We start from the raw sequence: 23,017 nt of genomic DNA on the forward strand, positions 1-23,017 counted from the left end.
GTAAACAAAAGACGAATTAAAGCTTAATCGCGTTGCTCATATAGCACTAATTAACGCATCGTAAATACATCCACGTCATTTTGTATTTTATAATCGACCCGATTACACTTTCTCGATTAATATCGAAAATGAAGAAAATCGTCTTTGAAATATGGCACGTAATGGGCATTCGATTCGTATTCGATAGCGTAACTGGATTTCGAACAGCCTACGTTTGCATTGTTATCATCGAAACAATGTTAAGAAGCAAATGGATTATTAGCTGGGAAAGAGTTTTCGTCCTTCCACGCGTCTAATGCAGTTTTGCATTTAAACATGGAGCAATTAACGCCGGACTTTGCATTTAAATGCGGACAGAGGGAACGCGAAAATTCTCTTTTCTATTAAAACAGAATTTGCGAACTTAAGATCTGTTCATTGATGTTTATAACACGTTGCATAATCGCGTGAATATGCTTTATTAAAGCGAAACATAAATTCTTATGCAACGATATTTAGCCGCGGGTGTACTTTCTGAGCAACTAAATCCACAGACAAACACGCGTTCCTACTTCGGAGATATGGCTTTTATGAAATGCAAGACAACCGTCTTTTGGGCGCAACGCGTTCCCAGCCAGTTAGAATTCCATTACTTAGCGTGAACCATATTGTTGCATCTGTGAGAATTCTGCAACGCTGTTAGAAACTCCACGAACTCTGTTCCAGCATTTATTAATTTGAAACACTGTATTACGTCGTTCAAAGCAACCTCGCGATTAATAGCGACGTCTTTAATGCCGGCAAGCTATCGATCGATTGTTCGGAATCGCTGGTTATTCCTTGCATTCCTAGCATATGCACTTCTTTTCACTTAATTGCGAAATTTACTTCCCATTTGACACGTTGAATGCCGCGTACGCTGCACTTCCCCTCTACGCCGCTCTAATCATTCCGCGTGAAACAAAACTTGATCCGGAGATGCTGGAGAATACAATCGGTTGATGCATAATTATCACGTATAAAACGAACAATACGGTTGGCTATTCCTAACCTGCATAGCTTGAATCGAAAATCACGCGAAAATGAGTCGCCGTTCAACGCCGTTAAGCAATCGTGCGCAATTTTCATTTGATATATTGTATCTTTATTAGCAATCGGAATATGACGTATTTTACAGATTAAAACGGTGTCTTAAAAATCTCGTAACGAGAACCCCAACGACACGTTTCCTTTGATCTCTTCTCAACACTACTAGCCAATTTCTTCGAAGTTTTCCATCATTTTGTTTCGATAGCGAGATCGGTAATGTATTTGTATGATTTACCACTATTTTATGTTGATTTACAAGAATTTTTGACGAATACTGGCAAGAGACGATTGGTAAAACACGACCGTAGATATTTCGGTAAAACTATCGTAGGAGAGAAAATCGAATTAAGAGACAGAGAAAAGCCGGCACAATAGTCTTCTTGTCGGAACAAAAGCTAGATGAGTCAGAATTACATCGACCGATACGAGCCACGCAATTGCAGTTGCGGAACCACCGAGCGCCCTGCAGTTCACACTAATGCTATTCACTTCGCCCGTCTGATATCCCACAGTCCTCTGCAACTAGCAGTCATAGTGGCGTGTTCGTACCACCATTGGTCATTTTCCGCATGCAATATCCTTTCGAGAGCGAACACGAAAATTCTCCCAAGTATTTCCTGCTTTTGACATGTACGGATTTTATTCGACAGGGACGCTCCAAGTCTAAATAGAACGTAGAAGTAGCTACGAGTTTAACCAAAATGTAGCGCATCTCGTCGCCTCTTCTTCTTTCGTACGTCTCCGGATATCGTTGAATTTATTTTTCTGTTCCCTCGGATAATTTCAATAATATCGCGACTGAATTTTACTTTGTCACTGCTTTCGCATTATTTGCGGATATAGATACAGACGAAGAAACAAAAATTCGTTAGCTTATGGAAAAATTAAAAACGTGATAGTCTATCGATTTTCTTATCGCGCATTATTTTTGCTGTCGAGAGTATAGATATTTTAATTCATTTTGGGAGCAAAAAGAGAAAAATGGAAATTTCACGCTTGAGAATAGTCTGTCTCTGAAGGACTGATGAGAAATACCAGCATTATTCTCTCGAAATGGCGCATGCAAGATATTCCCTTAAGCCCTTTTAACGTGCGAAGAAAAACAGAAACATTTGCAGCGATGTTTATCGATTTAGCTTGGCTGCGAACTCAATTTCCAAGTAAAAGGAACATCTGGGCGATGAAAGATATTTAGAGTGAAATTATACCAAGAATAAGACACGAAATATTTTTCTTTGCCATATTCGAAGTTTGTTCAGAACTGTTTCATCTTGCAACAAATAAAGAAATTGTTTATTTTAATAAAATTTTAATTACAGGATATCAGTGGTAACTTTTCTGTTTCGTATCGCACAGTTACGATATCATACATACATACATTTGCATATACATTATAGATGCAATGGCGGATAGAAGAAAGTTTAAAATTGATGCTTGTGATTATATTATACATTCGTTGCTCTTTTCATTTACAATTCAATTTTGTAAAATTACAGCGTTTTGGCCCATTTTCATTCTTTAAGCTTTCCTTCGGTCGTTACTGCGCGCTGCACATATCTATAGGTACGATATTTAATTTTACTTCGGCGCTTAAATGTTCTCTACGAGTCTTTGAAATTTTATTGCAACTCGTTCTTTTGTAAAAAAATTCAGTTGCTACTCTTTGAAATTTGAATGCTGCGTTTGCTATCGCAATGTTGAACCGAAGGTGTAACTTCATCCTCTATTCCGTGAAAGTATACTATTTAACTTCGAATTTCATAATTAGAGGCAGCTTTCCATTAACGCGTTTTAATAAAAGAACAATGTTGTTACAGTACTCGTCTTGAGTTTGTATAATGTAACATTTTTTCAGTTAAAATACGCTCTATCTAAATTTATAACGTTCTTTCGATTGATAGATAAAACAGTTTGAAGAGGAATCATTGACTGATTATTTTAGGAATCGTTTAAAATATTTCATTTTTATTTTTATATTTTTACGAATTATTTTACGAACAACTTTGAAATTCCAATATCGATAGCTGTTGCGAATTCTCAACTAGGTGACCATCAGTCAGGTTATCGATATAACAGTAACGTATGCACCAGGTTTATAACAATTTTGTGAATTCTCTATAAATCGCCTCTCTATAAATTCCATACTGTAGATACCATTGCAAATTTATTGGTTCGTAAACGTTCGCTTCTTTCGCTCTTCTTATCAAATCGTATAAACCTCATAATTCCAGCAAAGTCATTGCTCGTTAATTTTGAAAAAAATGCAGCATCCAAATTTTATTTCACAAATGTGAGACATCTAAATTCTTTGCCTGATATTTTTATATAATCGATACACCGCGGACAACCAGCACCACAGAGCAATAAATGCATCTAGTTTGTATCTTTCTGTTTTATTTACCTGGTGAAATCCTCATGGACTGAGGTGATCAATGATAAGATAAAATACCCTCTTTACTTGTTCTTTCATTATATGCCGTTTAGCATATGCTGTCGCACCTGACATATCGCTAAAGATATTATGAACTTTATTTTCTTTTTCTTGACTAACAAAGTAAGAATATGGTCTGTTACGGCGATATTTATATGAAAATATTGATAGGTGCTGGCCGTCCACCAACGGTTACTCAAGGGAGCAATTGACCGTTGAACATGGGAAAAACCTGCTTTTCTCTTGTTTCATCGGAAAGCAACGACCCTAAGAAACTTGTCGACTTTTAAAATGTTTGTAGCAATTGACCGTAAAAGATGCCAAAATTTATTTATGGATTATTATGGGCTTGGGTTGATGTTTTGACAGCTGGTGATCGAGAGATGGTTTAAGACAATATTACGTAACAGTTGTTATTATTTGTTATTACTGATTTTGTTTCTCATCTGACCTTGTGATAGTCTTTTCTTTGTATCGATTGCATTTATTTTAAGAGTGAATAAAATATTTTATCCAGCAGTCAAATTGACCGCCCGTGGTAGGCAGGACAGGCTATAAATATTTCTTAGAAAAAAAAGAAAGCAAATTATAAATAAATATCGAAGAATATATTGTATGCATGTTTTATGAAAAGTCATAGGTTAGGAAGCGATGATAACGTTTAAATATGGTTAAATTTGTATAGAAATTTGGAAACGGTTAATTTGTAGGTGGTAGATTTAGTCCTCGATATTTGGAAAAATGCACGGATCCTAACTCTTCGGCCTTAGGTTTCCTTCGTTGCAATGGTTTTTATGGGATGGAAACCTATTCTTTTTAACTTTGTAATTGTGTAGCCTTTTGGAGGTATATTCTCTGCTGTTACTGAGTTTTACTCTAATGACCCAAATTAATCTATTGACACAGTCCCCATCGTAAAGTTTACAACTTGCCAGATAAGAAATTCGGATTTTGCCAAAAATAAATAAGGTGTTGTCCGAGTTACGGGTAGCCGTACCAAATCCCGAACGATAGCAATGAAATTACTATATGAAATCAAGAATTGTACTAGTCTAATAGTACAGTAATAAAAGTGATATAATTATCAGAGAAATATCCACTTACATACTTTAGGTCGATATTATTGGAAAACCATTTCTCACATACTAAACAGCTGTCATATTCTGCGAAATAAAACCGTATGACTACAAAATTAAATTCATCTCAACGCTACAATTTGCACTGTAAGAAGCTTTGTATTATCTATTGTCTGTAAAATATATATACATATTTTATATAATAATATTATATAGATATATATATATATTTGAATTGAATTAAAATAATAAAAAAATATATGAACAACACTAAACTAAATAATTTAATATTCCCTCTACTAGAAAATTAATTAAGTGGTTAAGAAAATATTTATACATGATAAAACTTTGATTTCGATCTTCGCTGAAATGTATAGATATGTTGAAATATGATTTATTTAAATTTAAATGATTTATTTATTTAAATAGCGTGGTGTCGGGGAAAATTCCGGTGTACTGTGGGTACGAAGCAATGAAAGTGCTGAAAGCGTTGAGGTAAGAAGGGTCGTCTTAAATGTATAATGAGGCTTAACTGTATAACATATGGGAAAGATTTCTGGGAAAAATCCAAATGTACTTCAGGTATGAAGAAATAACGGTACTAAAATATGGAAGGTATGAATGGGTTGGTCCTATAGGTAGGTAGGTCCTTTCATTACAAAGGGCAATTAAAGGAGGCGTACCTAGCTATTAGCCAACCAAATTTATGTGCATGTGACAATTTGTGGGGGGATGAGTATATAAGGCAGCCCTTAAGGTGACGAAGACAGTCTTTGAGACAACTTTATAGGTAAAGCAATAGTGACCGGTGTTCTAGGTACTTTTGGAAACAGTATTGAAAAAGTGTAGTGAACAGTGTTGGAGAGAGTATTGAAGAGAGTATTGAAGAGAGTATTGAAGAGAGTATTGAAGAGAGTATTGAAGAGAGTGTTGAAGAGAGTATTGAAGAGAGTATTGAAGAGAGTATTGAAGAGAGTGTTGAAGAGTATTGTGGGCATTGCAGTAACGAGAGTTCCTGAGAATAGCTAAACGAGTACCAGCTGTACGAGTTATCATATAATTGTGAGTAGTAATTTTTAAGTTATCAAATTATTCATTCAAGTTCTGAGTTGAATTGTAGACCATCCATTTAAGTTGTTTTAGTTATATGACATTACTGCATTGAGTTTACGTTAAATAACCGTTGCTTCCCATTTAAATTATAATAACAAAATTTAAAATTAAAATTAAAAATTTTTAAACTTAAAATAACTTAGAGACCACGCACCGAAGGGAGAATATAAGATTTCTAAAATAGTATCCTGAATTTCGTATTCTTTCTTATTTACTAATCCTTTAGTAATTAATTTTCCTATTTTACAAACACGGTATACCTATCGTTAAGAGTTCGTCCGCGTGATAGCACCTACATAAAGTTTTCCGAATAAGAAAATACGCAAATCGGAGTATAGCGAGTTAAGAATACAGTCGCGCCGACGCAGCGGTCCGAAATTTTCCTCAACGTTATGCCAAATCTCGTAAATTTTGGAAGCTATTAAGTTTATCGGGTCGGATAACGCGCTCGAAAGTTTTATAAATGGCGCACAACCGGTCGACCGCCGCCGCCTCCGCGCTCGATGCAATCTACGAAAAATGCTCGTTCCTCATTTCGCTTAATTCTCCGACCGCGTGCCGAACGAAGAAGCAAAAGAAACGCGGACCAACCGGGACGTGGTCGATCGATATATCGTAATAGAAAACGATTCGTCCGTTTCATCGGCGTTCTCTATTTCTATCTAGGATCGCTAGCCACTTTACTTAGTCTCCTAAAGCATCGAAATCTTTCTAACAATGAAATCTCTTAAATGGCTGGTCTTTCTTCAACTTCCATGTCCATTCTCTTATTCTCGATAAAATGTCCTCTAATTTCCAATTTTATTTCGCAATTACTGCGAAATAATTTTATCATGAAGCGTTTCCGCTGTTTGCACTGCATTTAACCACTTGCTTTCGCAACGAAGTCACAGGGGCGCGTGCCAGAACGCTACACTGTAACTTGCCGTGAAGCGTTACTTAACACTTAGCCAACCGAACAGGGAGATCTCCCCTTTTGTAAAGTACATCGCTGCGTGATCGAACGGGGTGATCTTCCTTTTTGACTTTTGCAACACATTTTTTTTTTGTTATTATCAGTTATTGTTTATCTGAAATTCTTCCCAATTAATTGCATCACTTCTTCTGCTTTTATAAAGTACAGTATATAATAAAATACACCAATTTATTTATACCACATTGTAACAAAATATTACAATGCATTATGAATTTCTAATTTCACGTTCAAGTCGTGTTATCTTCAGTCATCTATGTTTTGAATTTTACATATATATTTTTTATACTTTTAATATATACTTTTAATTTGATGTTTCGTATAAACAATAAGTGAAATCGTTATATAAAGTCATTACCGCAAAATATAATTGACTAATTAAATAAATCTTAGACTCCTTTTGTTTTTTACGTAATGAATATTAGTCCTCGATACTTGGAAAAGGTGAACAGCGTTGGCTAAGTGTTAAAACCAGAAAACTCGGTAGTCTTCCACAGAAAATTATGCACAGATACGAATGCTAATTTTGTTTATTATTAATTTTGTAGAGTATGGTATATTTCAAGGCATTCTGGGACACGTAACGCCACAAGACATTCCTTGCATTCTTCGTGAATTTTTTTAACTTTTTGCGGGTGGCATATTCCTTGAAAAATACCCCCTTTGCATGGTTGCAAGGCTAGTAAATAACTAGTAATTACTAGCAGACATCTTTCCACGTTTCTGATAATTAGCAATACGTATACTTTATAAAATTTGTTCTGCTATATTTATAACACGTCGTTGGCAATTTCGAAATAAAAACATTTGGACGCGCGCGGCAAGTGGTTAACTTTGTATACTGCGAGAATACTGCGAACCAGGCAACAAATGATACGCGTGGTAATGGCTTTGTTTGCGAATTCAAATTGCTGTATTTATACTAGTTGGGGAAACATATTAATAGTTTACTAGTTGAGAGTTAAATGAGCTTTCACGTATATGACTAAAAGAGAGTAATTTGTTCGTAGGCCAAGTTGCTACACAATATCGATCGATAATACGATCGATTGATAAAAAACGACAGCTAGCGATTACGTTTTCCATATAATAATTTATTTTTCCAATTACGCATTTAATACATTTAAAAGGACGTGCATTCTATTGCAGTTTCGTTTCAATACTTTTAACGAGATCTGTGATATACAAGTTTTCATTACAATAGCGAACATTCAATTTACAATATAATTAAACCAAAATTTTTTAATGAATAGATAAAGAACAACGTTGTAAAAATGTTACCGCGGTTACAATTCCGAATAATTTTTAGATGGATAATATTACTATTTTCAAATCTATTATCAGCATATAAAATCCAACGATTTATTAAAACTTATTGTACTGCGGTTTTTCCGATATAGATACTATACGAAACAACTAATTAACAAAACACGAAAAAATTCATACGCTCACCGAGTTATTTATACGAACAAAATTCCAATATATTTCAATTATTCAACAATTTTTACAACTATCGATCCGTGAAAATTGTTACGATAGAACGATACAATTATTAACATCGCAGGTTTCTCGTTATTGTAACGAACGAACAACAGTCTCCTTTAATTTTCTAGTAATATTTCCACCCATTGTTCATAATTCGTCAACGTTGCAAACTGCGTTCGTTAAACTAGCCGTAGGAGAGATTAAACTTTCACGAGGTTTCCCAAGCCGTTTCGTTCTTCGCGATTTTGCAGCAGACTTGCCCGTCTTTCTCTGACTTGCCATTGGTGCGATTTTACCGGGAAATAGCACGTTCGATTTCGTGGAATATGCAGAGGGCAACGGTAATTTAGCAAATCTCAAGGCGATACGATTTGCACGGTCTAATTCGTCGCAAGTAGGAAGGAAATAGTGGCCTCGGTACCTTCTTAGTATACCGTATTTCAAACCTCTCTTCAAGACTGATTTTACCTTTAATTAACCAAACGTAAATCAAGGGTGGGTATGAAATGTCGTTGAACGAGTTAAATGAAAATTTATATCGCGGGAACTCGAACTTTCTCGTTTAACTTGAAAGCATAATATAAAATATTATACGTATGAAACATTACAGGCGATCGTAACTCTTCGTAGTACAACGTTCGGTCAGCGAGTAACGTATTATTTAAACTAATCCGATTCAAGCAAGAATAATAAAAAAGAAAACGCGTAATATAACGGTTTGATTCTTTTCGATAGCACGGTTAATACATTACAGTTTTTATATCGGTTACCATAATATATCATCTTTATTATATCTCTGATTATAAACTCACTTGTCGCTTAACCTTCCCATCGTCCACGTTAGAACCATAACTGATATAGCCAATAATTTTACTAGGCGTAGATCCCTTTGTCTCGCGAAGATCTTGGATAGCCGAGACGATCAATGCAACGATCTTAGACGGCCAGAGTTTTCGCATTTTTTTCTTTGGTAACATTTTCGCAGCTCTATTTATCTTTCGTGTCATTTCGACCACCATCGAACCACGACCGAACGGCTGGGAAAACGAACGTTCGCGCGTTCCAGGAAGAAAAAGACGTAGACTTAAAATTTTGCAAGATCGTCGCTAGCGATTACCAAGAATCAGCGACAAACATCACAAAAAATTTAACTATTTACAAATCCCGAAAATATCGTTTGCACGGACGCTCGTTTGTTTCGATCAGTGAACTGAACTTAACTTCACTCGAATACGCGTGTACATCGATAGGGAATAATCCCGAAAGCAGCAGAAAATATTTGCAGAATCTTGGTCCTGTTTGGAAATTCTAGTTTGCCATGGGATAAAAATTGTCGCCTGGCTTCACACGAGTGAATTGTAATTACGGAAAAGTGCAAATTTACCGTGGTACTTATTGATCCAACTAAACAAGCATATTTCGCTACTAATGAAAGAGACGGTTTTAATCGTAATTATCAGCGACTGACAATGAACGATAATTAGCGACAACAGAAGTTGCGCGTGATTGAGAATGTAGGTGTTGGTAACCAATACGCGGGTACTACGTGCCGCAATTAATCGAAATTCAAAACAGTCTTTTGAACTACCGTATTTGAATTCGAGTCGTTATTTTCCCCCGATCGGCGTCATTTTCACCGCAACGACGACAAGATTGCGCAGCTACAGTTTGTTTGATAAAGAGATCGATCCGAATTCTTCGCGCGCGTTTAATTTTCCATTCGACGCGATTGTTACAACGAGATATACATATATCATTATGACATTATAGAGTCCGTAAGAAACGTAAAACAAGTAAAATATGTGAAAAGCTTCAGAATGTCGAGCGTCCAAAAAAAAAAAAAAAAAAAAAAAGAATATTAGAAGCATTTCGATTTACTTTAATTCTTTCGTTAAAATCATCAAAGAAAATGCATCGTCCTTGTTCTACCGATGCAACATGATACTTGATCACGCATCAGGTTAAAATAAATAATATATAAAATATAAAACCATCGCAAACCGCAGAAATAACGAGTCTCTCAAAGAATAATATAAAAATGCTAGGAAATGGAAAAGACAATAAATTCGTAATTTACTAAAAAGGTAAATTTGACTTTACAACTTTCTTCAAACGCTATACGCGCGTTGGTGTTTTATCGACGTACGGTATATAGCTCCTCCGACCATCCCTGGCTACATAGATCGGCTCTTTTTCCTCGCCTCGATCAAACAACTTTATGGACATATTTCTTTCGGTCAAATTATGTAAAAAAAGGCATCGTCCTGAATAATACATCGGACCTCGTGGATGCACTTCACATCCGCGATATCAGTTTCAAGAAAGCGTAATCGGCCTTTTACTGTTCCCCGTTGCTTCGATAAGAGGAGCACGCAGTTACGTGCAAATTAGTTTCCGTCAGAGATACGTGGTCTAGCCTTTGGTACGTGAGAACGTCATTACGATGATGGAGTGCTAAGGTGTTATCAAACGCGAGTAAAGAATGGAGCAAGTTTATCCAAGTCTCGCGTGTGTCGTTCTAATTTGTTCGGCTTAAAATTGATACGTAAGACCATGCCGCGTTTCTAGGAAGCCGCATGAAGTCGCTTAGAGGTACATAGAGATTACTTGGAAATTAATCAACACGCTAGCGCAAAATTGGCTTTGCTTTTGCCTCTACGACGATTGCAAACAGCATCGGCACAGATCTTTCCCTTCCAACGAAGCTCTTGTCAGAGACTCTCGCGTACTTTCGTAGTATAATTCTTGTCAATGAGTAATTGAAGAACAGCACGCACGGGATACAACAAAGTATCATAAACGCGTATAATTCTCGAACGTGATAGAAAACTGAAAACTCTCGAATTTCAGGATATCGATATTGCAACTATTGCTATAGAATGTAGACAAACAGCCGAAAGTAATACGAGCCAAAATCCGTAGATATCGGACGATTTTATTCTCGAATAAATTCATCTATCAGCTATCAACCAATAGAATTTTCGGACCATGAAATAATTCCTTCGAACGATCTATTGTACGCGATCAACGTGAAACCTAGTACGTATCATACGTGGACGATATATAATTTTCTTAAATAGACGTCCAAAGTTATTCCATAAAGTGGGAAATAAATTTCAGGGATTTATAAACCATCTGATCGAGCAGAAACGCTTTCTATCGTAGAGAAGAAAGAGAACTTTTTAGCGTCCATTAAACGTCCGTGGAAAACGGAAACAAATGCCGTGGATATCGAAAAATACTACCAGGATCGCCAACTTCAGCACCGCTAATTTAGGCTAATCGGGCCAAGCTGGAAGTTGGCCGGTTCGCGGTAATCTTATCGGAGTTGGCGAAAAAAATGGAGAGTTTTGAATGGCACGGAGGTCGAGGCGAGCGGCTGCATTTAGCGTTAATATCGATCGATGGCAAGTGTAACCAGCTTTTTGCGCGGTTCTTTTCCTCGGCTGAATCAGGCAACCAGCAGGCGGTCTGCAAATTGATCTGTCGCGGAGAAAAAACGCACGATACGCGAACCAGCGTTATTACGATGATAGAACGTTGGCTTCTTATCGGGTAGACGACGGTGAAAAAAAGGAAAACATGGAATAAGAAAAATAAGGAGAGGAGAAAAGAAAGGGGAACGCAGGTTGGAAATAAGCCCAGCACTAACAATCGCCGTGCAACATTACCGCTGATAAGTTCCGGGGCTAATAAACACAGACACTTGTACGCCCCGTTGCGAATTAACACACAACGGTTTAAGCCTGATATCTGAAACGACACGCGACTGGCTTGCAATTTGCATAGAGTGCAGTTAGAAATGCAAACGGTCACGGGAAATCTCAATTTCACGTGGCAGCCGTGTGAGAGTCTGCAACAAGCATAATAGGGAACGAGTTAATAGAGAAAGCGACGCGATTTCTCGATACGTCGTTAATCTAATTTAGTTCAACTATTTAGTGCTAGCTCGTTGAAACGCCACCGGAAATGGCATGTCTATAGAACGATCCTACATCAAACGCGTATTGTTGATTTTAAAGCTCAGAGTTTCATCGAGATATTTTTATATATTCGCGTACGTGCAGGCGATAAAAGTTGTGTATTTGCGAAACGACATAAAATTAATTTTCATTTTCAGATATCGACCTGTCAATTAATATCGCCAAGCACATACAGTAGCTTTCGCTGCAGTATTTTAGATAATTTCCGGTTAGCTTTTATTTACAATGACTGCAGAAACGATCAGCAGATAAAAGTGCGCACATTTTCGATTTTTGTTCCATTATTTATAACAATTTCTAAATATTTAACAACGAAAATGTACAATTATTCGACCGATGTTAAAAGAACATTTGCGTATTTAGAGCGCGTGGAAAATATTTCATTTAAACGTGGACTGATATATTTCGCATTATCCTACGTTTGATCGCCTTTTTTCTATCGAAAGAACGTCTTTTATCGGAAGAACTGCCGATTCTTTTCCCCTCTGCACGGAGCCCTTTAAATGCCACGGTTTAATTCCTCGATCCAATCTACATCTGAAAAGAGAACAGAAAAAGAAACCCCGAGTGTATTATTATAACACGGAATCCTTTAGAAATTAGAGAACCTTATCATTCCTAAATCCCTTATGAGAGAAATTACATAATCGAGCAAATAGGACAAAATTCAGATTATAACGGATCGATGTAAATGAAGAAACGACGTATAAAAATTGATTTCATTTTTTAGGCAAAGGACGATCGTCTTTCGTTTGATAAAGGCAAACTTTCGATGAAACGTTAACGCATTAAATGATATAAAGAAGAATCTTGTCACGCTCCGTACAAGATACGAGACAAGGTGTATATTTTATAAATTTTTCCACTATTTAACAAGCTCTTTTATTCATCACGACGAAGTCTGAAACGACTCGTACAAACCTTCTGGTGAAATTCTTTTTTTTTAGCTTAGTTAAGTAGATGGGACTGCGAGATGCGGAACAGAGTTAAAAAACGAGAATCGAGAGGCAAGATAAGGCACGTAGCTAGGAAACTTCTGGAAATTTCTTTAAACGTTAAATATTACGCGGAATAGGAACAGGAAAACTGCGTGAGATTGTGGCTTGCGGCGCGAGAGAAGCGATAAAGAGTTATTAACATGAAACTAGTAAACGTTGCGATAGCGAGCATTACATGCTAGCTTAAAAGCATATTATAATACATGATTGATGAAAGAAAAACACTGTACTTAATTCTAAATCAAATTTCCTTTCAAGAGTACGTTCGCTTATTTTCCAGTTGGTTTTTCTTGTTATATTATATTAAGGGATCGTAATGAAACCGATACCTTTGCCTGATATCTTGCAACGTGCAACGAATAATATGCATAAATATTGTTTGATTTACAAACTCTATTTATTCTCCTAATTACAGTTCCTATTAATGTTAACAACGGATGGATTTTCGTGCTTTTTATAATTACGATTAAAAGCTTCAGAGAAGCACACGATGGAGAAACAAAATTGCATGTTTCGAATAACATCTAACCATAGTTACTGAATATTCATAAAACAAATATACCAAATGTTCGTGTAAAACAAAAAAGATAAAAGCTATTTTGAGAACTAACATTTTCGTTCTACAGTCACGCGTTTTCTGAAGAAACATCGGCGACAAAATATTTGTATACATCTAGGAGAATTTCGTACGGACGTAAACTGAAATATAGCAAAAGTCAAAGCAACGTAAAAACAAAATAAAAGGCGATGTAAACGAAGAATTTAACGGCCGTTATAAAGTTACAAAGACCACCCCTTAAACCTTCTTAGCAGTTTACGAAGGTGGCAGATATGATCTACCCTCTGTCGTAATTAAGTCGTGAAAACGCAGAACTCGCACTGCGTGCACCCCTTTCCTGACATTTTATCACAGGTCCAAGTACCAAGTTCTCGCGTTAACATACCTAAAGAGAAAAACAACGAGAGGAAGAACCATTGTCACGATGGCGCGAATAAATCGTCCTTCTACGATATCACGAATAACATTCTCAAACATCCTTTTCGACTTCTAAAACGCGACGGTCGCCGTGTGTGAGCTCTATCGTAGTTACGTCGTTAAAAACGTAGGCTCCACGTTACGTACAATGTTTCCGAGAAAATTTATTAGAGATCAAAGCGACAAGCGGCTCGCGTCGGTGAACACGAGACGGTAGCTATCGGCGCGAAAGTGGACTTGTCAGTGCTTTATCGTTTAATATTCTAAGTGGTCGTAGAACGAGGTAGTAGCGTTATTGCCCTCGTTAAATCTAACCGGCCGAGCTAATTATGCAAGCAGCTGAATTATTTCGCGTCCTCCTGGCGCGTATTGCAGAAAGTGCTGACCGCGCGAGAAAATTTTAACTGCATTTTGTTCGCGGCTGAACAATTAACTGTTCGTCGTGCTGTTAATTCCTTTTGCTCCGCCCGTTCGCTTTCTACCCGTCTCGCCTCGCGTTTAGGTACCTTTCGCCCTAGTCGCTCGATTCTCGAGAACTTTGCGAAACTACCCTCCCATGGATAAATTATAATTCTTATTGTCCACATCTATAACACAGAAACGGTATATCAATTATTTTCAAGATTGCACGTACAATGAAGCACGCTTCTAAACTTAACAATACGAAGCAACGACGGATACGCAATGGAGTAACTAATTCGAGTCTGATCGGCTACCTACTTGATAGTAATTGCAGCGTTATATCTTGTAGAAGTAATTACCACGTTAAAAGTAATTATCTCGATATGTGGCCCTTGCACACGAGTAAACCTTACTGTTAACTGTGTTAGCTGCGGTCAAATCATACTATTACCACATCGACGATCGACATTCAGTTTCAATGTACAATCGGGAACAGCAATAAATAGGCAAGTAATGGAAGCATCTATGAAATTCTATCGAACTAGTACTAGTGTTATATACGTAAATTTGCTTAGATATATATCCTTTCATAAAAGATATAACTTAGAAAAAACGAAACTGGCACCCCGCTGGGGGTAGCCGCCCACATGCTATATTTATTTTTTATTTTTATTTTTTTTTCTTCACCAACAAGATTAACACTTTACCAAATGTCCATAAGGACAAATTGTAAAATAACCAAAATAAAATAACATATATATATATCCTTATTCTACATATGTTATTTCTAAAAAAAATTGAAATCACATTTATATTTTTGCGAACTCCATTAAGTATCGTATCTACTCCCACTATCTGTCCATTGATTTTTGCTCTCGGTAAATGATCGTACAAAATATTCCCAAGAGAATTTAGCTTATAACTTTCCGTATTAAATATTTTGTAATAGCTTGAAAATCACAGGAATTAGCGGACAAACGCGTGGTCCAAACGATACCACCGTTCAACGTACTAGTTTGCCGTTATATCGCTCCGCCTATTGATAGGCAAACACTAGACGTTTTGCTCGTATCAATGGACGCGTACGCAGCGTAGCGAAAATTATTGGCGTATCGAACGCAGCACTATCCGACGGTCTTTTTGTTCTTCTTTGTTCCGCGTTATCTTCGTGGAACTGCAACGCGACTAGGATTTCCAATTCTCGCGTAGATCGGTGTCGTTCAACCTATGACGCTACGATGTAACGCCCGTCAACTTATCATTCCCAGCATCCACGATCTCCACGCTATAAATCAAACCTATGATGCATCGAACTTGAGAAATGGAACTTCTATTTCACTTTGCCCTCCGCGATTTGCCGTAGACCGTCGCCAGCCGAGCGTAAGTAGTGGCCCATGGAGGAGGCAGTTCGGATAAAGGAAGATCAATTAATCTCTCGTTTCTAAGACCGACGTGCAGTAACGACACACAGTGGGAACATTTGCTCGATCTAGCCAATCGACAGTTTTGTCAAAGCCTCTGCAGGCGAAAGGAAGGTTTTAACGTTACAAAATGGGGAAAATAATTTTCCACGTAATCGCGTGTATCGCCCTATAATCGTTATGATTATAACAAATAGTTATAGGTGGTATTTTTGCACTAAGGACTAGGATATTACTTTATTATCAAAGTTTCGCTTTTTAGACCAACCGGACTTGACAGTTAGTGACTCGGGGAGATATATTTGATATAACGTAACAGAGAACGAGATAATATTAACGAAAGATTAGAATTTGTCGAGGATTACGTTTTAAACTGCGAAGAATACTTGGAGCAAACCGAAGGAAATTAAACATAAATTTTCTAATACGTTAAATTTAATAAATAAATTAACATTTTATATATATACACGTAATTTAATTAGTTACATGTAGTAACAATTTAACCGTAAGAAACCGATCATACTGATTTGCTGTCCTTATACCGTCTAAATTTTATCATAAATAGATAAATAGATCATAATCACCGACAGAATTAATTTTCACCAATTAAATCGGGTAACATCCACCTCACCGTGCGACGTTTAGCGATGGGACGAGGATCTCGAAAGAGTATATGGTTCGGCGAATACGTTTTGCATTGACGAACAAACGAAAAAAGAAAAAAAAATGAAAAACACACACGACAAGAAGAATTAGAGGGGAGAATGATTCTCGATGATCTCTGTCGTTTGGCAAAGCGGTGTTCGGGAATAGTCCTCCAGGTTTTTGTTAGAGACGTAAACGCAAGTCTCTCGGAAATCAGAAAGATCGGAGGAGGATCTTCGACCATGTATTCGCATTCAATTACGCTACATCCGTTTCCCCCTGTCGCGTCGCCCGCGCTAGTCTAAACGTGCCCAGTGAAAAGCCACTTATAGCGGATACAAACGCCATTGTATACGGCGAGTAAATAAGTTCAAAGAAACGGAAGCTCCTATAGGTCAACATTACAAGCAGCTATTGTGGCGAACGTCGACAAGCCATAAGTACAGCCTTATATCGCGTGATTCAATTATCGCGCACCACCGCCGCAACGTTGAAATCCTGGTGCCTCTGCCGTGCAACCCGCCTCTTCTAGCCGAATAATACATGAATCATCTACGAGAAGCGAGAAACGAGAGAACAGAAGCGCATTACGTGGGTTTTAATTAACGGAAAAGGATAATACGCTTCGAGTGATGGCTTATTCAACCCTTGTTGAAGATAGTCACGTACCGTACTTGCACTCTCATCCTTAAAGCGTTGTAATAATTCCATATATATGTATATACATTTAACTACTTTTTAAATAATCGTAACACTATGAAAATACGATCTCTTGAAAAATGTATAAACTAGAATTTGCAAGATAAACAACTCTGAATGATATAGTTAGTTAAAGTTATAGAAAGATCTATCTGGACGTACATGCGCAGGAAGCTCTGCCATTCCAATGCGTATATCGTCTATATTATCATGTTGCTGCGCATCCACGGGGAATTTTCCTATTACAACGCGTATTTCCTCTCGATCTCTAATTGTAAAATACGAGTTTCTTAACTACGAACAAGGTAACGCTGAAAAATTGCTGCCAGAACCCTTCGTTTATCGTCGTGCACCGGATTACCAACAAGAATGATAAATAAGCAGGGAAGCATCTGGTTACACGTAAACGGTTATACCGCGAAAGTTTTTCCTAACTGGTTCTAGATCTATTTGAATTGTACGCGATTACTTGGTTCGATGATTCATATTCGCGGACCGGAATAAGCGCGTCTGTCTTGTCCGATGAGTTTCTGTTTAGTTATATACCGCGGATAGATCGTGGTAAATAGAAGCAGTCGGAAGTTTCCAGTGTTCAATATCGGGACGAGTGACATCGCGTCGTCGATCCTGCGTCGATGGTGCATTAAAACGGCACCGTTTCACTCGAGACTAGGATACGCGATATATCTCCAACGTCGCGTCGTACGCCGCGTCGATGTTTAGCGCTATAGACGATCTTTAATAGCAGCATCGCGGCCAGCGTGCTCGCAGGCATCATTCGCTAGCGAATACGATTGCCAGAGCTGGAAAGTGATCGATTCGGAGAAACAGGAACGAACGAAAACCGGGCAAACTTGCGAATCGAACGCTCAGTCAGTATGCAGAGTGGAACGATGGAAGCGCATCCTGGGAATTACCGGCATTCCGTCGGATCATACTAGGATTGCGCAGTTTCCATGCGAGCTCGTAATCACCGATTGGACTTACTCGAATGCAATTGATCCGCGGCTAATGGTTGCACTCGCGATAATACCATAACAATCGTACATCACCAACGTCTCTGATTCAGCCGTAGATTACGTCGGTTGCATCGCTTGCCATTCAACGATTTCGAAAATTATTCCCTGGCCCCTTTAATGAGAACTTGTTTACGGAAGTGCATAATGCGGCGCATCGCCACCGATCGATCTCAACTGCTGTACACCGCACGATCGAACGGTTATTTGTAACTTTCATACGACGATTGAGGTTTGAGGTTTACGGTATCAACGATAAGCCGGCCGAATTAGTTGGTTCGTTACAAGCCGGTTGATCGAACGTCCATGCGCGCCATTTACGTCACGTCGGACATCGTGCTACTCGATCGAGAAAAATATCGCTACCCTATCGCTAGTCGTTGAAAATCGCATCATTGGATTCTAACAGAACCATATTTTTATCGTATTCGCAGGCTCGATTGTCGAATTAATTTTAATCGCTATGAAATCGGTGCATCGTTGCAAGATCGCCAATTAACCGAGGTAATTGTAATGGCTTCATAAAACGTTAGCGTGGCGATAATTTAAATTCAACCGGAGCACATATTCCGTGGAAGACGCGGCGTGGTGCAAGTTCGATTGGCCATTACCAATTCTGGATGCAGATAAGCCTAACTGCCGTCTAGAACAGCGGTGCATAAGATCTCGACAACTTACGACGCTATCGGGTCTCATGAAGAATTCAGGTCCAGCCGGAGGTTAAGTTCTAGAGGAGGCAAGTTGAGCCACGAAACTAGTTTCCGTCTGTCAGTGTCTTATCTAGGTGGAGAACCCACGGGAAAACGTCGTGGCTCGTTAATACTTTAATTTCGCGCACTCCGGTCCTTTGTGACACAGCCACACCGGCTGACAAACGGAACTCCATCGCGACTCGACTCGACTCGACGCGACGCGACGCGACGCGACGCGACGACGCGCCAACTTTCCGTTCCGCGGAGGAAGCTTAATTGTTTGCTTGCCGAATTGTTGTTAGTTAAAGTGGAAAGTTGCTGATAACTCGGAGAAAGGGAAAACGAACGTGGCGAAGAAGTAGGAAACGCGCGTGCAAGTTGCCGCGATTCGAGGAATAGTATAGGAAGGAGGGCGACAGAACGAGCATTAAGCGAATGGATTCTCTCACGACTCTATAGAATCTGCCAACGGAAGTGCTAGATCATCCAACCTGATCGCCTGAGCCAGGAAAAATGCCGGTGAAATGTTTCGGATGTAAAACTTCTCGGATCGTTTCATCAGGGTTGTAACGGTTAAGCGTTCGGATCAAGTGAGAAAGTTTCTGATTGGACCGGACTGCTTCAGCTTGAATTTCAGTGTCTTTCAACCGGAACGCTGGCAATCCAATCTTACGTAAATTTAAAGCAAACGCGACGGAACGTTCTCTTCGGAGATGTTCACCTTTACCTCGCTGGAATCCGCTAACCTTTTTCTAGTTGTTATTCATCGATGAGAATCTTCGGCAAAGGAAAATCCTCGCGGAGCGTACCCTCCAAGCGTGTTTGTTTATCGAAAGGTAGAAAATGAAGGATATCTGGCGAAAATTCATAGATCGTAAACGAATGACGCGACGCGGTATAGCGCGAGAGAAGAATAAACTTTGATTTTGAGAATCGCGCCACTCGTATTCGAACTCGTAAAAGTAAATAGCGGCGAAGGGATTGGTTCCATCTCGGTGTAGTTTCGCGTTACGCGGGCCCTGTGCCAGACCGAAGGCACAAAATTTTCTCCCGGTCGTAAATTTCATGCGACCGCTAATATCGACCCTGACCGAACCTCGATGAACCGCGTCGTGAAACCGTCGAGGTTTCGTTCTTCTTGAACGCATGCCAGTATAATACGAAGGAACTTAATAGGATCGGATTAGAACATCGCCTGCCTATGTTGCGGTTTAACGACTCCTTCAAGAGATACGTTGCATAGCCAAAACTTGATATTAACTACGATACGTTAAGGGTGTTATTACCACCGTTATTTATACCACTAAAGAGATTTTCTTCTCACATACAGTACGTAAATACGATTGTTAAAAAATATCATGCCGCGACAACGACAATGGTCTAACAAGTTACTGACGTTGGGAAGGTAGAACTAAAACAGGTAATGAGAACTGAGGAAAAGAGGCTCGTCAAGAAATCCAACGAGGAGTTGAAGAAGAAGGGCATTAACCCAAAATAGATCTCTAGATAGAAATGGTTCTCATACATGATATTCGTGATAAGAACGTGACTTCTCGTTATTTCTTAAAATAGAATCTAACCTGATATTTTGTATCGTTTCTTCGTTTTCATTATTAATTTTTCCTATTTATTAAACAAATCTTATCGGTAAAGTTATAGCAAGGAAATAAATCGTAAGCTATCCGACGTACCTTCGCAGTTAAAATTTATCGATCGTGTAACGTATTCGCTTCATTGGCTGAAAAGTAACGATCCAAAAAAGACGTAAAAATATCGTCGGTACTACTCAACTCAAGTTTTCTCGTCGGTTGGCAATCTCGATGACAAGGGTCGTCACCCCGACGAGTCGGTAAATAGCGCGAGAAGAAAACTCCGGTTCGGTAAATCTCTCGTTCATCTCTCTAATTCATAATCCGTCTGAAGGATAAGCCAGGATTTGCTCTTCTCGGTGGTTCGCGTTCGAATATAAGCAGGCGGACGGAGGCATCCGATACCCCTCGTCGCTTTCCTCTCACCCATATCTGGCGACGACGCGACGAAACGCGACAGCTGTGACAGTTCGGAGAACAATTTGAACGCACTGGTCGGCGCTAATGCCAGGGCCAGCTACGAATACATTTGCAAGTGTAAGCCACGACCGAACGAGAAGCCCTGACCAAATACCAGACGAATGGCAGCGTGGTAACGTTCTGCTCTCCAGCATCGACTAACTGGAACGACTGGAAGTACCGACTGGAATCTCTCGACGATCGAATCGCGAATATGTACCACCGCGATTCGAATTCCTAGCTGGCAGGTCTGGCTGCCTGTCGATCGGCCCGATTATCCGTCGCGGTCCGTTTAGAGGAAATCCGGTCAGTCTGCGGAGATATTGTTGCTTCTGCTCTATCGATCAGTCTGACAATCAGATGATAACTGCGCGTCATGACTGACGGTTTCTGAAACGTTCGGCTGAAAAATCGCTCGATTTTTCGACCTTTCCAACGTTTAGATTCCAACGTTACATGGAGAATCAACTGTATCGTATCGTTGGACGTTGATGTCGGATTTGAATAAAATCACGAGGAAATGTTAACGTTACGTACGCGCAAATACGCGCTACGCTCGTACGTTCCATATGCATCTCGAAATTGTAATCCCTTTTATTCTGTCAGTTTTAAACAAACTCGCGACTGCGACAACACGTTTACAACAAAGACAAGAAATCTCGTACTCGTACAGTTTATTACTTCAAATATCTCGTTTCTGTTGATTATTCCACCATGTATTTATTGGTAAAATCAAAATTCCTAAAATTCTGGTTTATTCGATCTCTCTTGCGCCTACAAATTCTCGCAACGATGTGAAATATAGGTATCGTCGAGCTGTTAGGAAATTGATACAACTAAGAAAACAATTCTCGAGAAAAATTAATAACAAGTTAGGATCAGATACGTTAGGACTTTCGTCGACGTTAACGTTTCCGTTAAGGTCTTATCTCTGCTTTAACAAGATAAAGAAACTCGAAAGCCTCTAAATCAAACTTCATTCTTCGTTCGTATACCCGTGCTGTTACAACTCACTCGACTTCTCGCTATTACCACTCGCGTCTGTTTTCATACTTCGTACTCTCGCGTCTCGCTCTTATCCCACACTAGCTACAGACTTTGTTTACCTCGTTCATCCACGGTCACGCTTTTACGCTCATACTTTTCACATAAATTCAAATGCCACACAACTTCGTTTAGAACCTAACGTAGCAGCAACAATAGACGAACCCTATCGATCGATGCATTCCAGCGCAAACATATTGCAACGAGCCAAAAAGTGTGTGGCGAGTGAAAATCCGTCTAAAAGAAAAAAAGCGTATGAAATTCATAGATACCTATACGACATCCGCGTATATGTGCGCGACGAATATTAGTTTTGTCCAAAGATCCAACAACAAATGACACGAAAAAGTAGTGAAAAAAGTAAGACAGCCCGGGAAACAGATGCAGAGCGGAAGAGGCGATAAGCTTCCAGCCGAGAAGACCTATCTGTCCGCGGAAGCAAAAAGTTCGTTCATTTGTCGTCCGGCGCGCCGTTCCGTGTGTCCGATTCGGGGGGAGCGAAAGTTTCAAAAACGCTAGCTCGTAACACGTGTCCAGTGGCTCCAACTTTTTCCACGCGTGGATGACGAAGATTCTTCCCCGGTAGCCACTGATCCGAGAGTTACATTACGTTTCTCCCGCGTGAATCACGTTCTACGAAGGCTAGACAATTTGATCATGAAACCGAGTTACGGCCTGTATGGCCGAGCATCTGAGAATCTGCGGGAACCGCGAGAAAAGTAAATAGAACGTGTTTACAAAGATCCACCGAAACATGGTCACGTACGTTCGCATATTCTTGACAGTCGCGTAGAGGACACGCGAACTCCCTCGAGTAATCGCACGTCGAGCAACTCGATTTTTTCAGAGTACAATCGATGACGAAATAATACAAGAAACGGGAATGAATTTTTTCTACGAAACAGAGTTACGTGCAACGTTACTCGTATATCAGATTCGAAAAAGAG

General features: G+C 39.0%; 2 protein-coding genes across 11 annotated transcripts in view; both read right to left on the minus strand.

The window, feature by feature from the left end:
- Positions 1-23,017, minus strand: part of LOC132905114 (TWiK family of potassium channels protein 18-like) — a 369,444-nt gene that overhangs the window by 211,999 nt on the left and 134,428 nt on the right. The gene's annotated exons all lie outside the window — the stretch shown is intronic.
- LOC132905047 (uncharacterized) lies at positions 8,220-9,290 on the minus strand. The gene is made up of 2 exons (XM_060955974.1): positions 8,959-9,290; positions 8,220-8,614 (listed from the first exon to the last, which is right to left on the minus strand). The coding sequence occupies exons 1-2, from the start codon at positions 9,163-9,165 to the stop codon at positions 8,294-8,296; spliced, it is 528 nt and encodes a 175-aa protein (XP_060811957.1). The 5' UTR covers positions 9,166-9,290; the 3' UTR covers positions 8,220-8,293.

This window comes from Bombus pascuorum, chromosome 3 (genome assembly GCF_905332965.1).
Source record: "Bombus pascuorum chromosome 3, iyBomPasc1.1, whole genome shotgun sequence".
Classification (NCBI taxonomy): Eukaryota; Metazoa; Arthropoda; class Insecta; order Hymenoptera; family Apidae; genus Bombus; species Bombus pascuorum.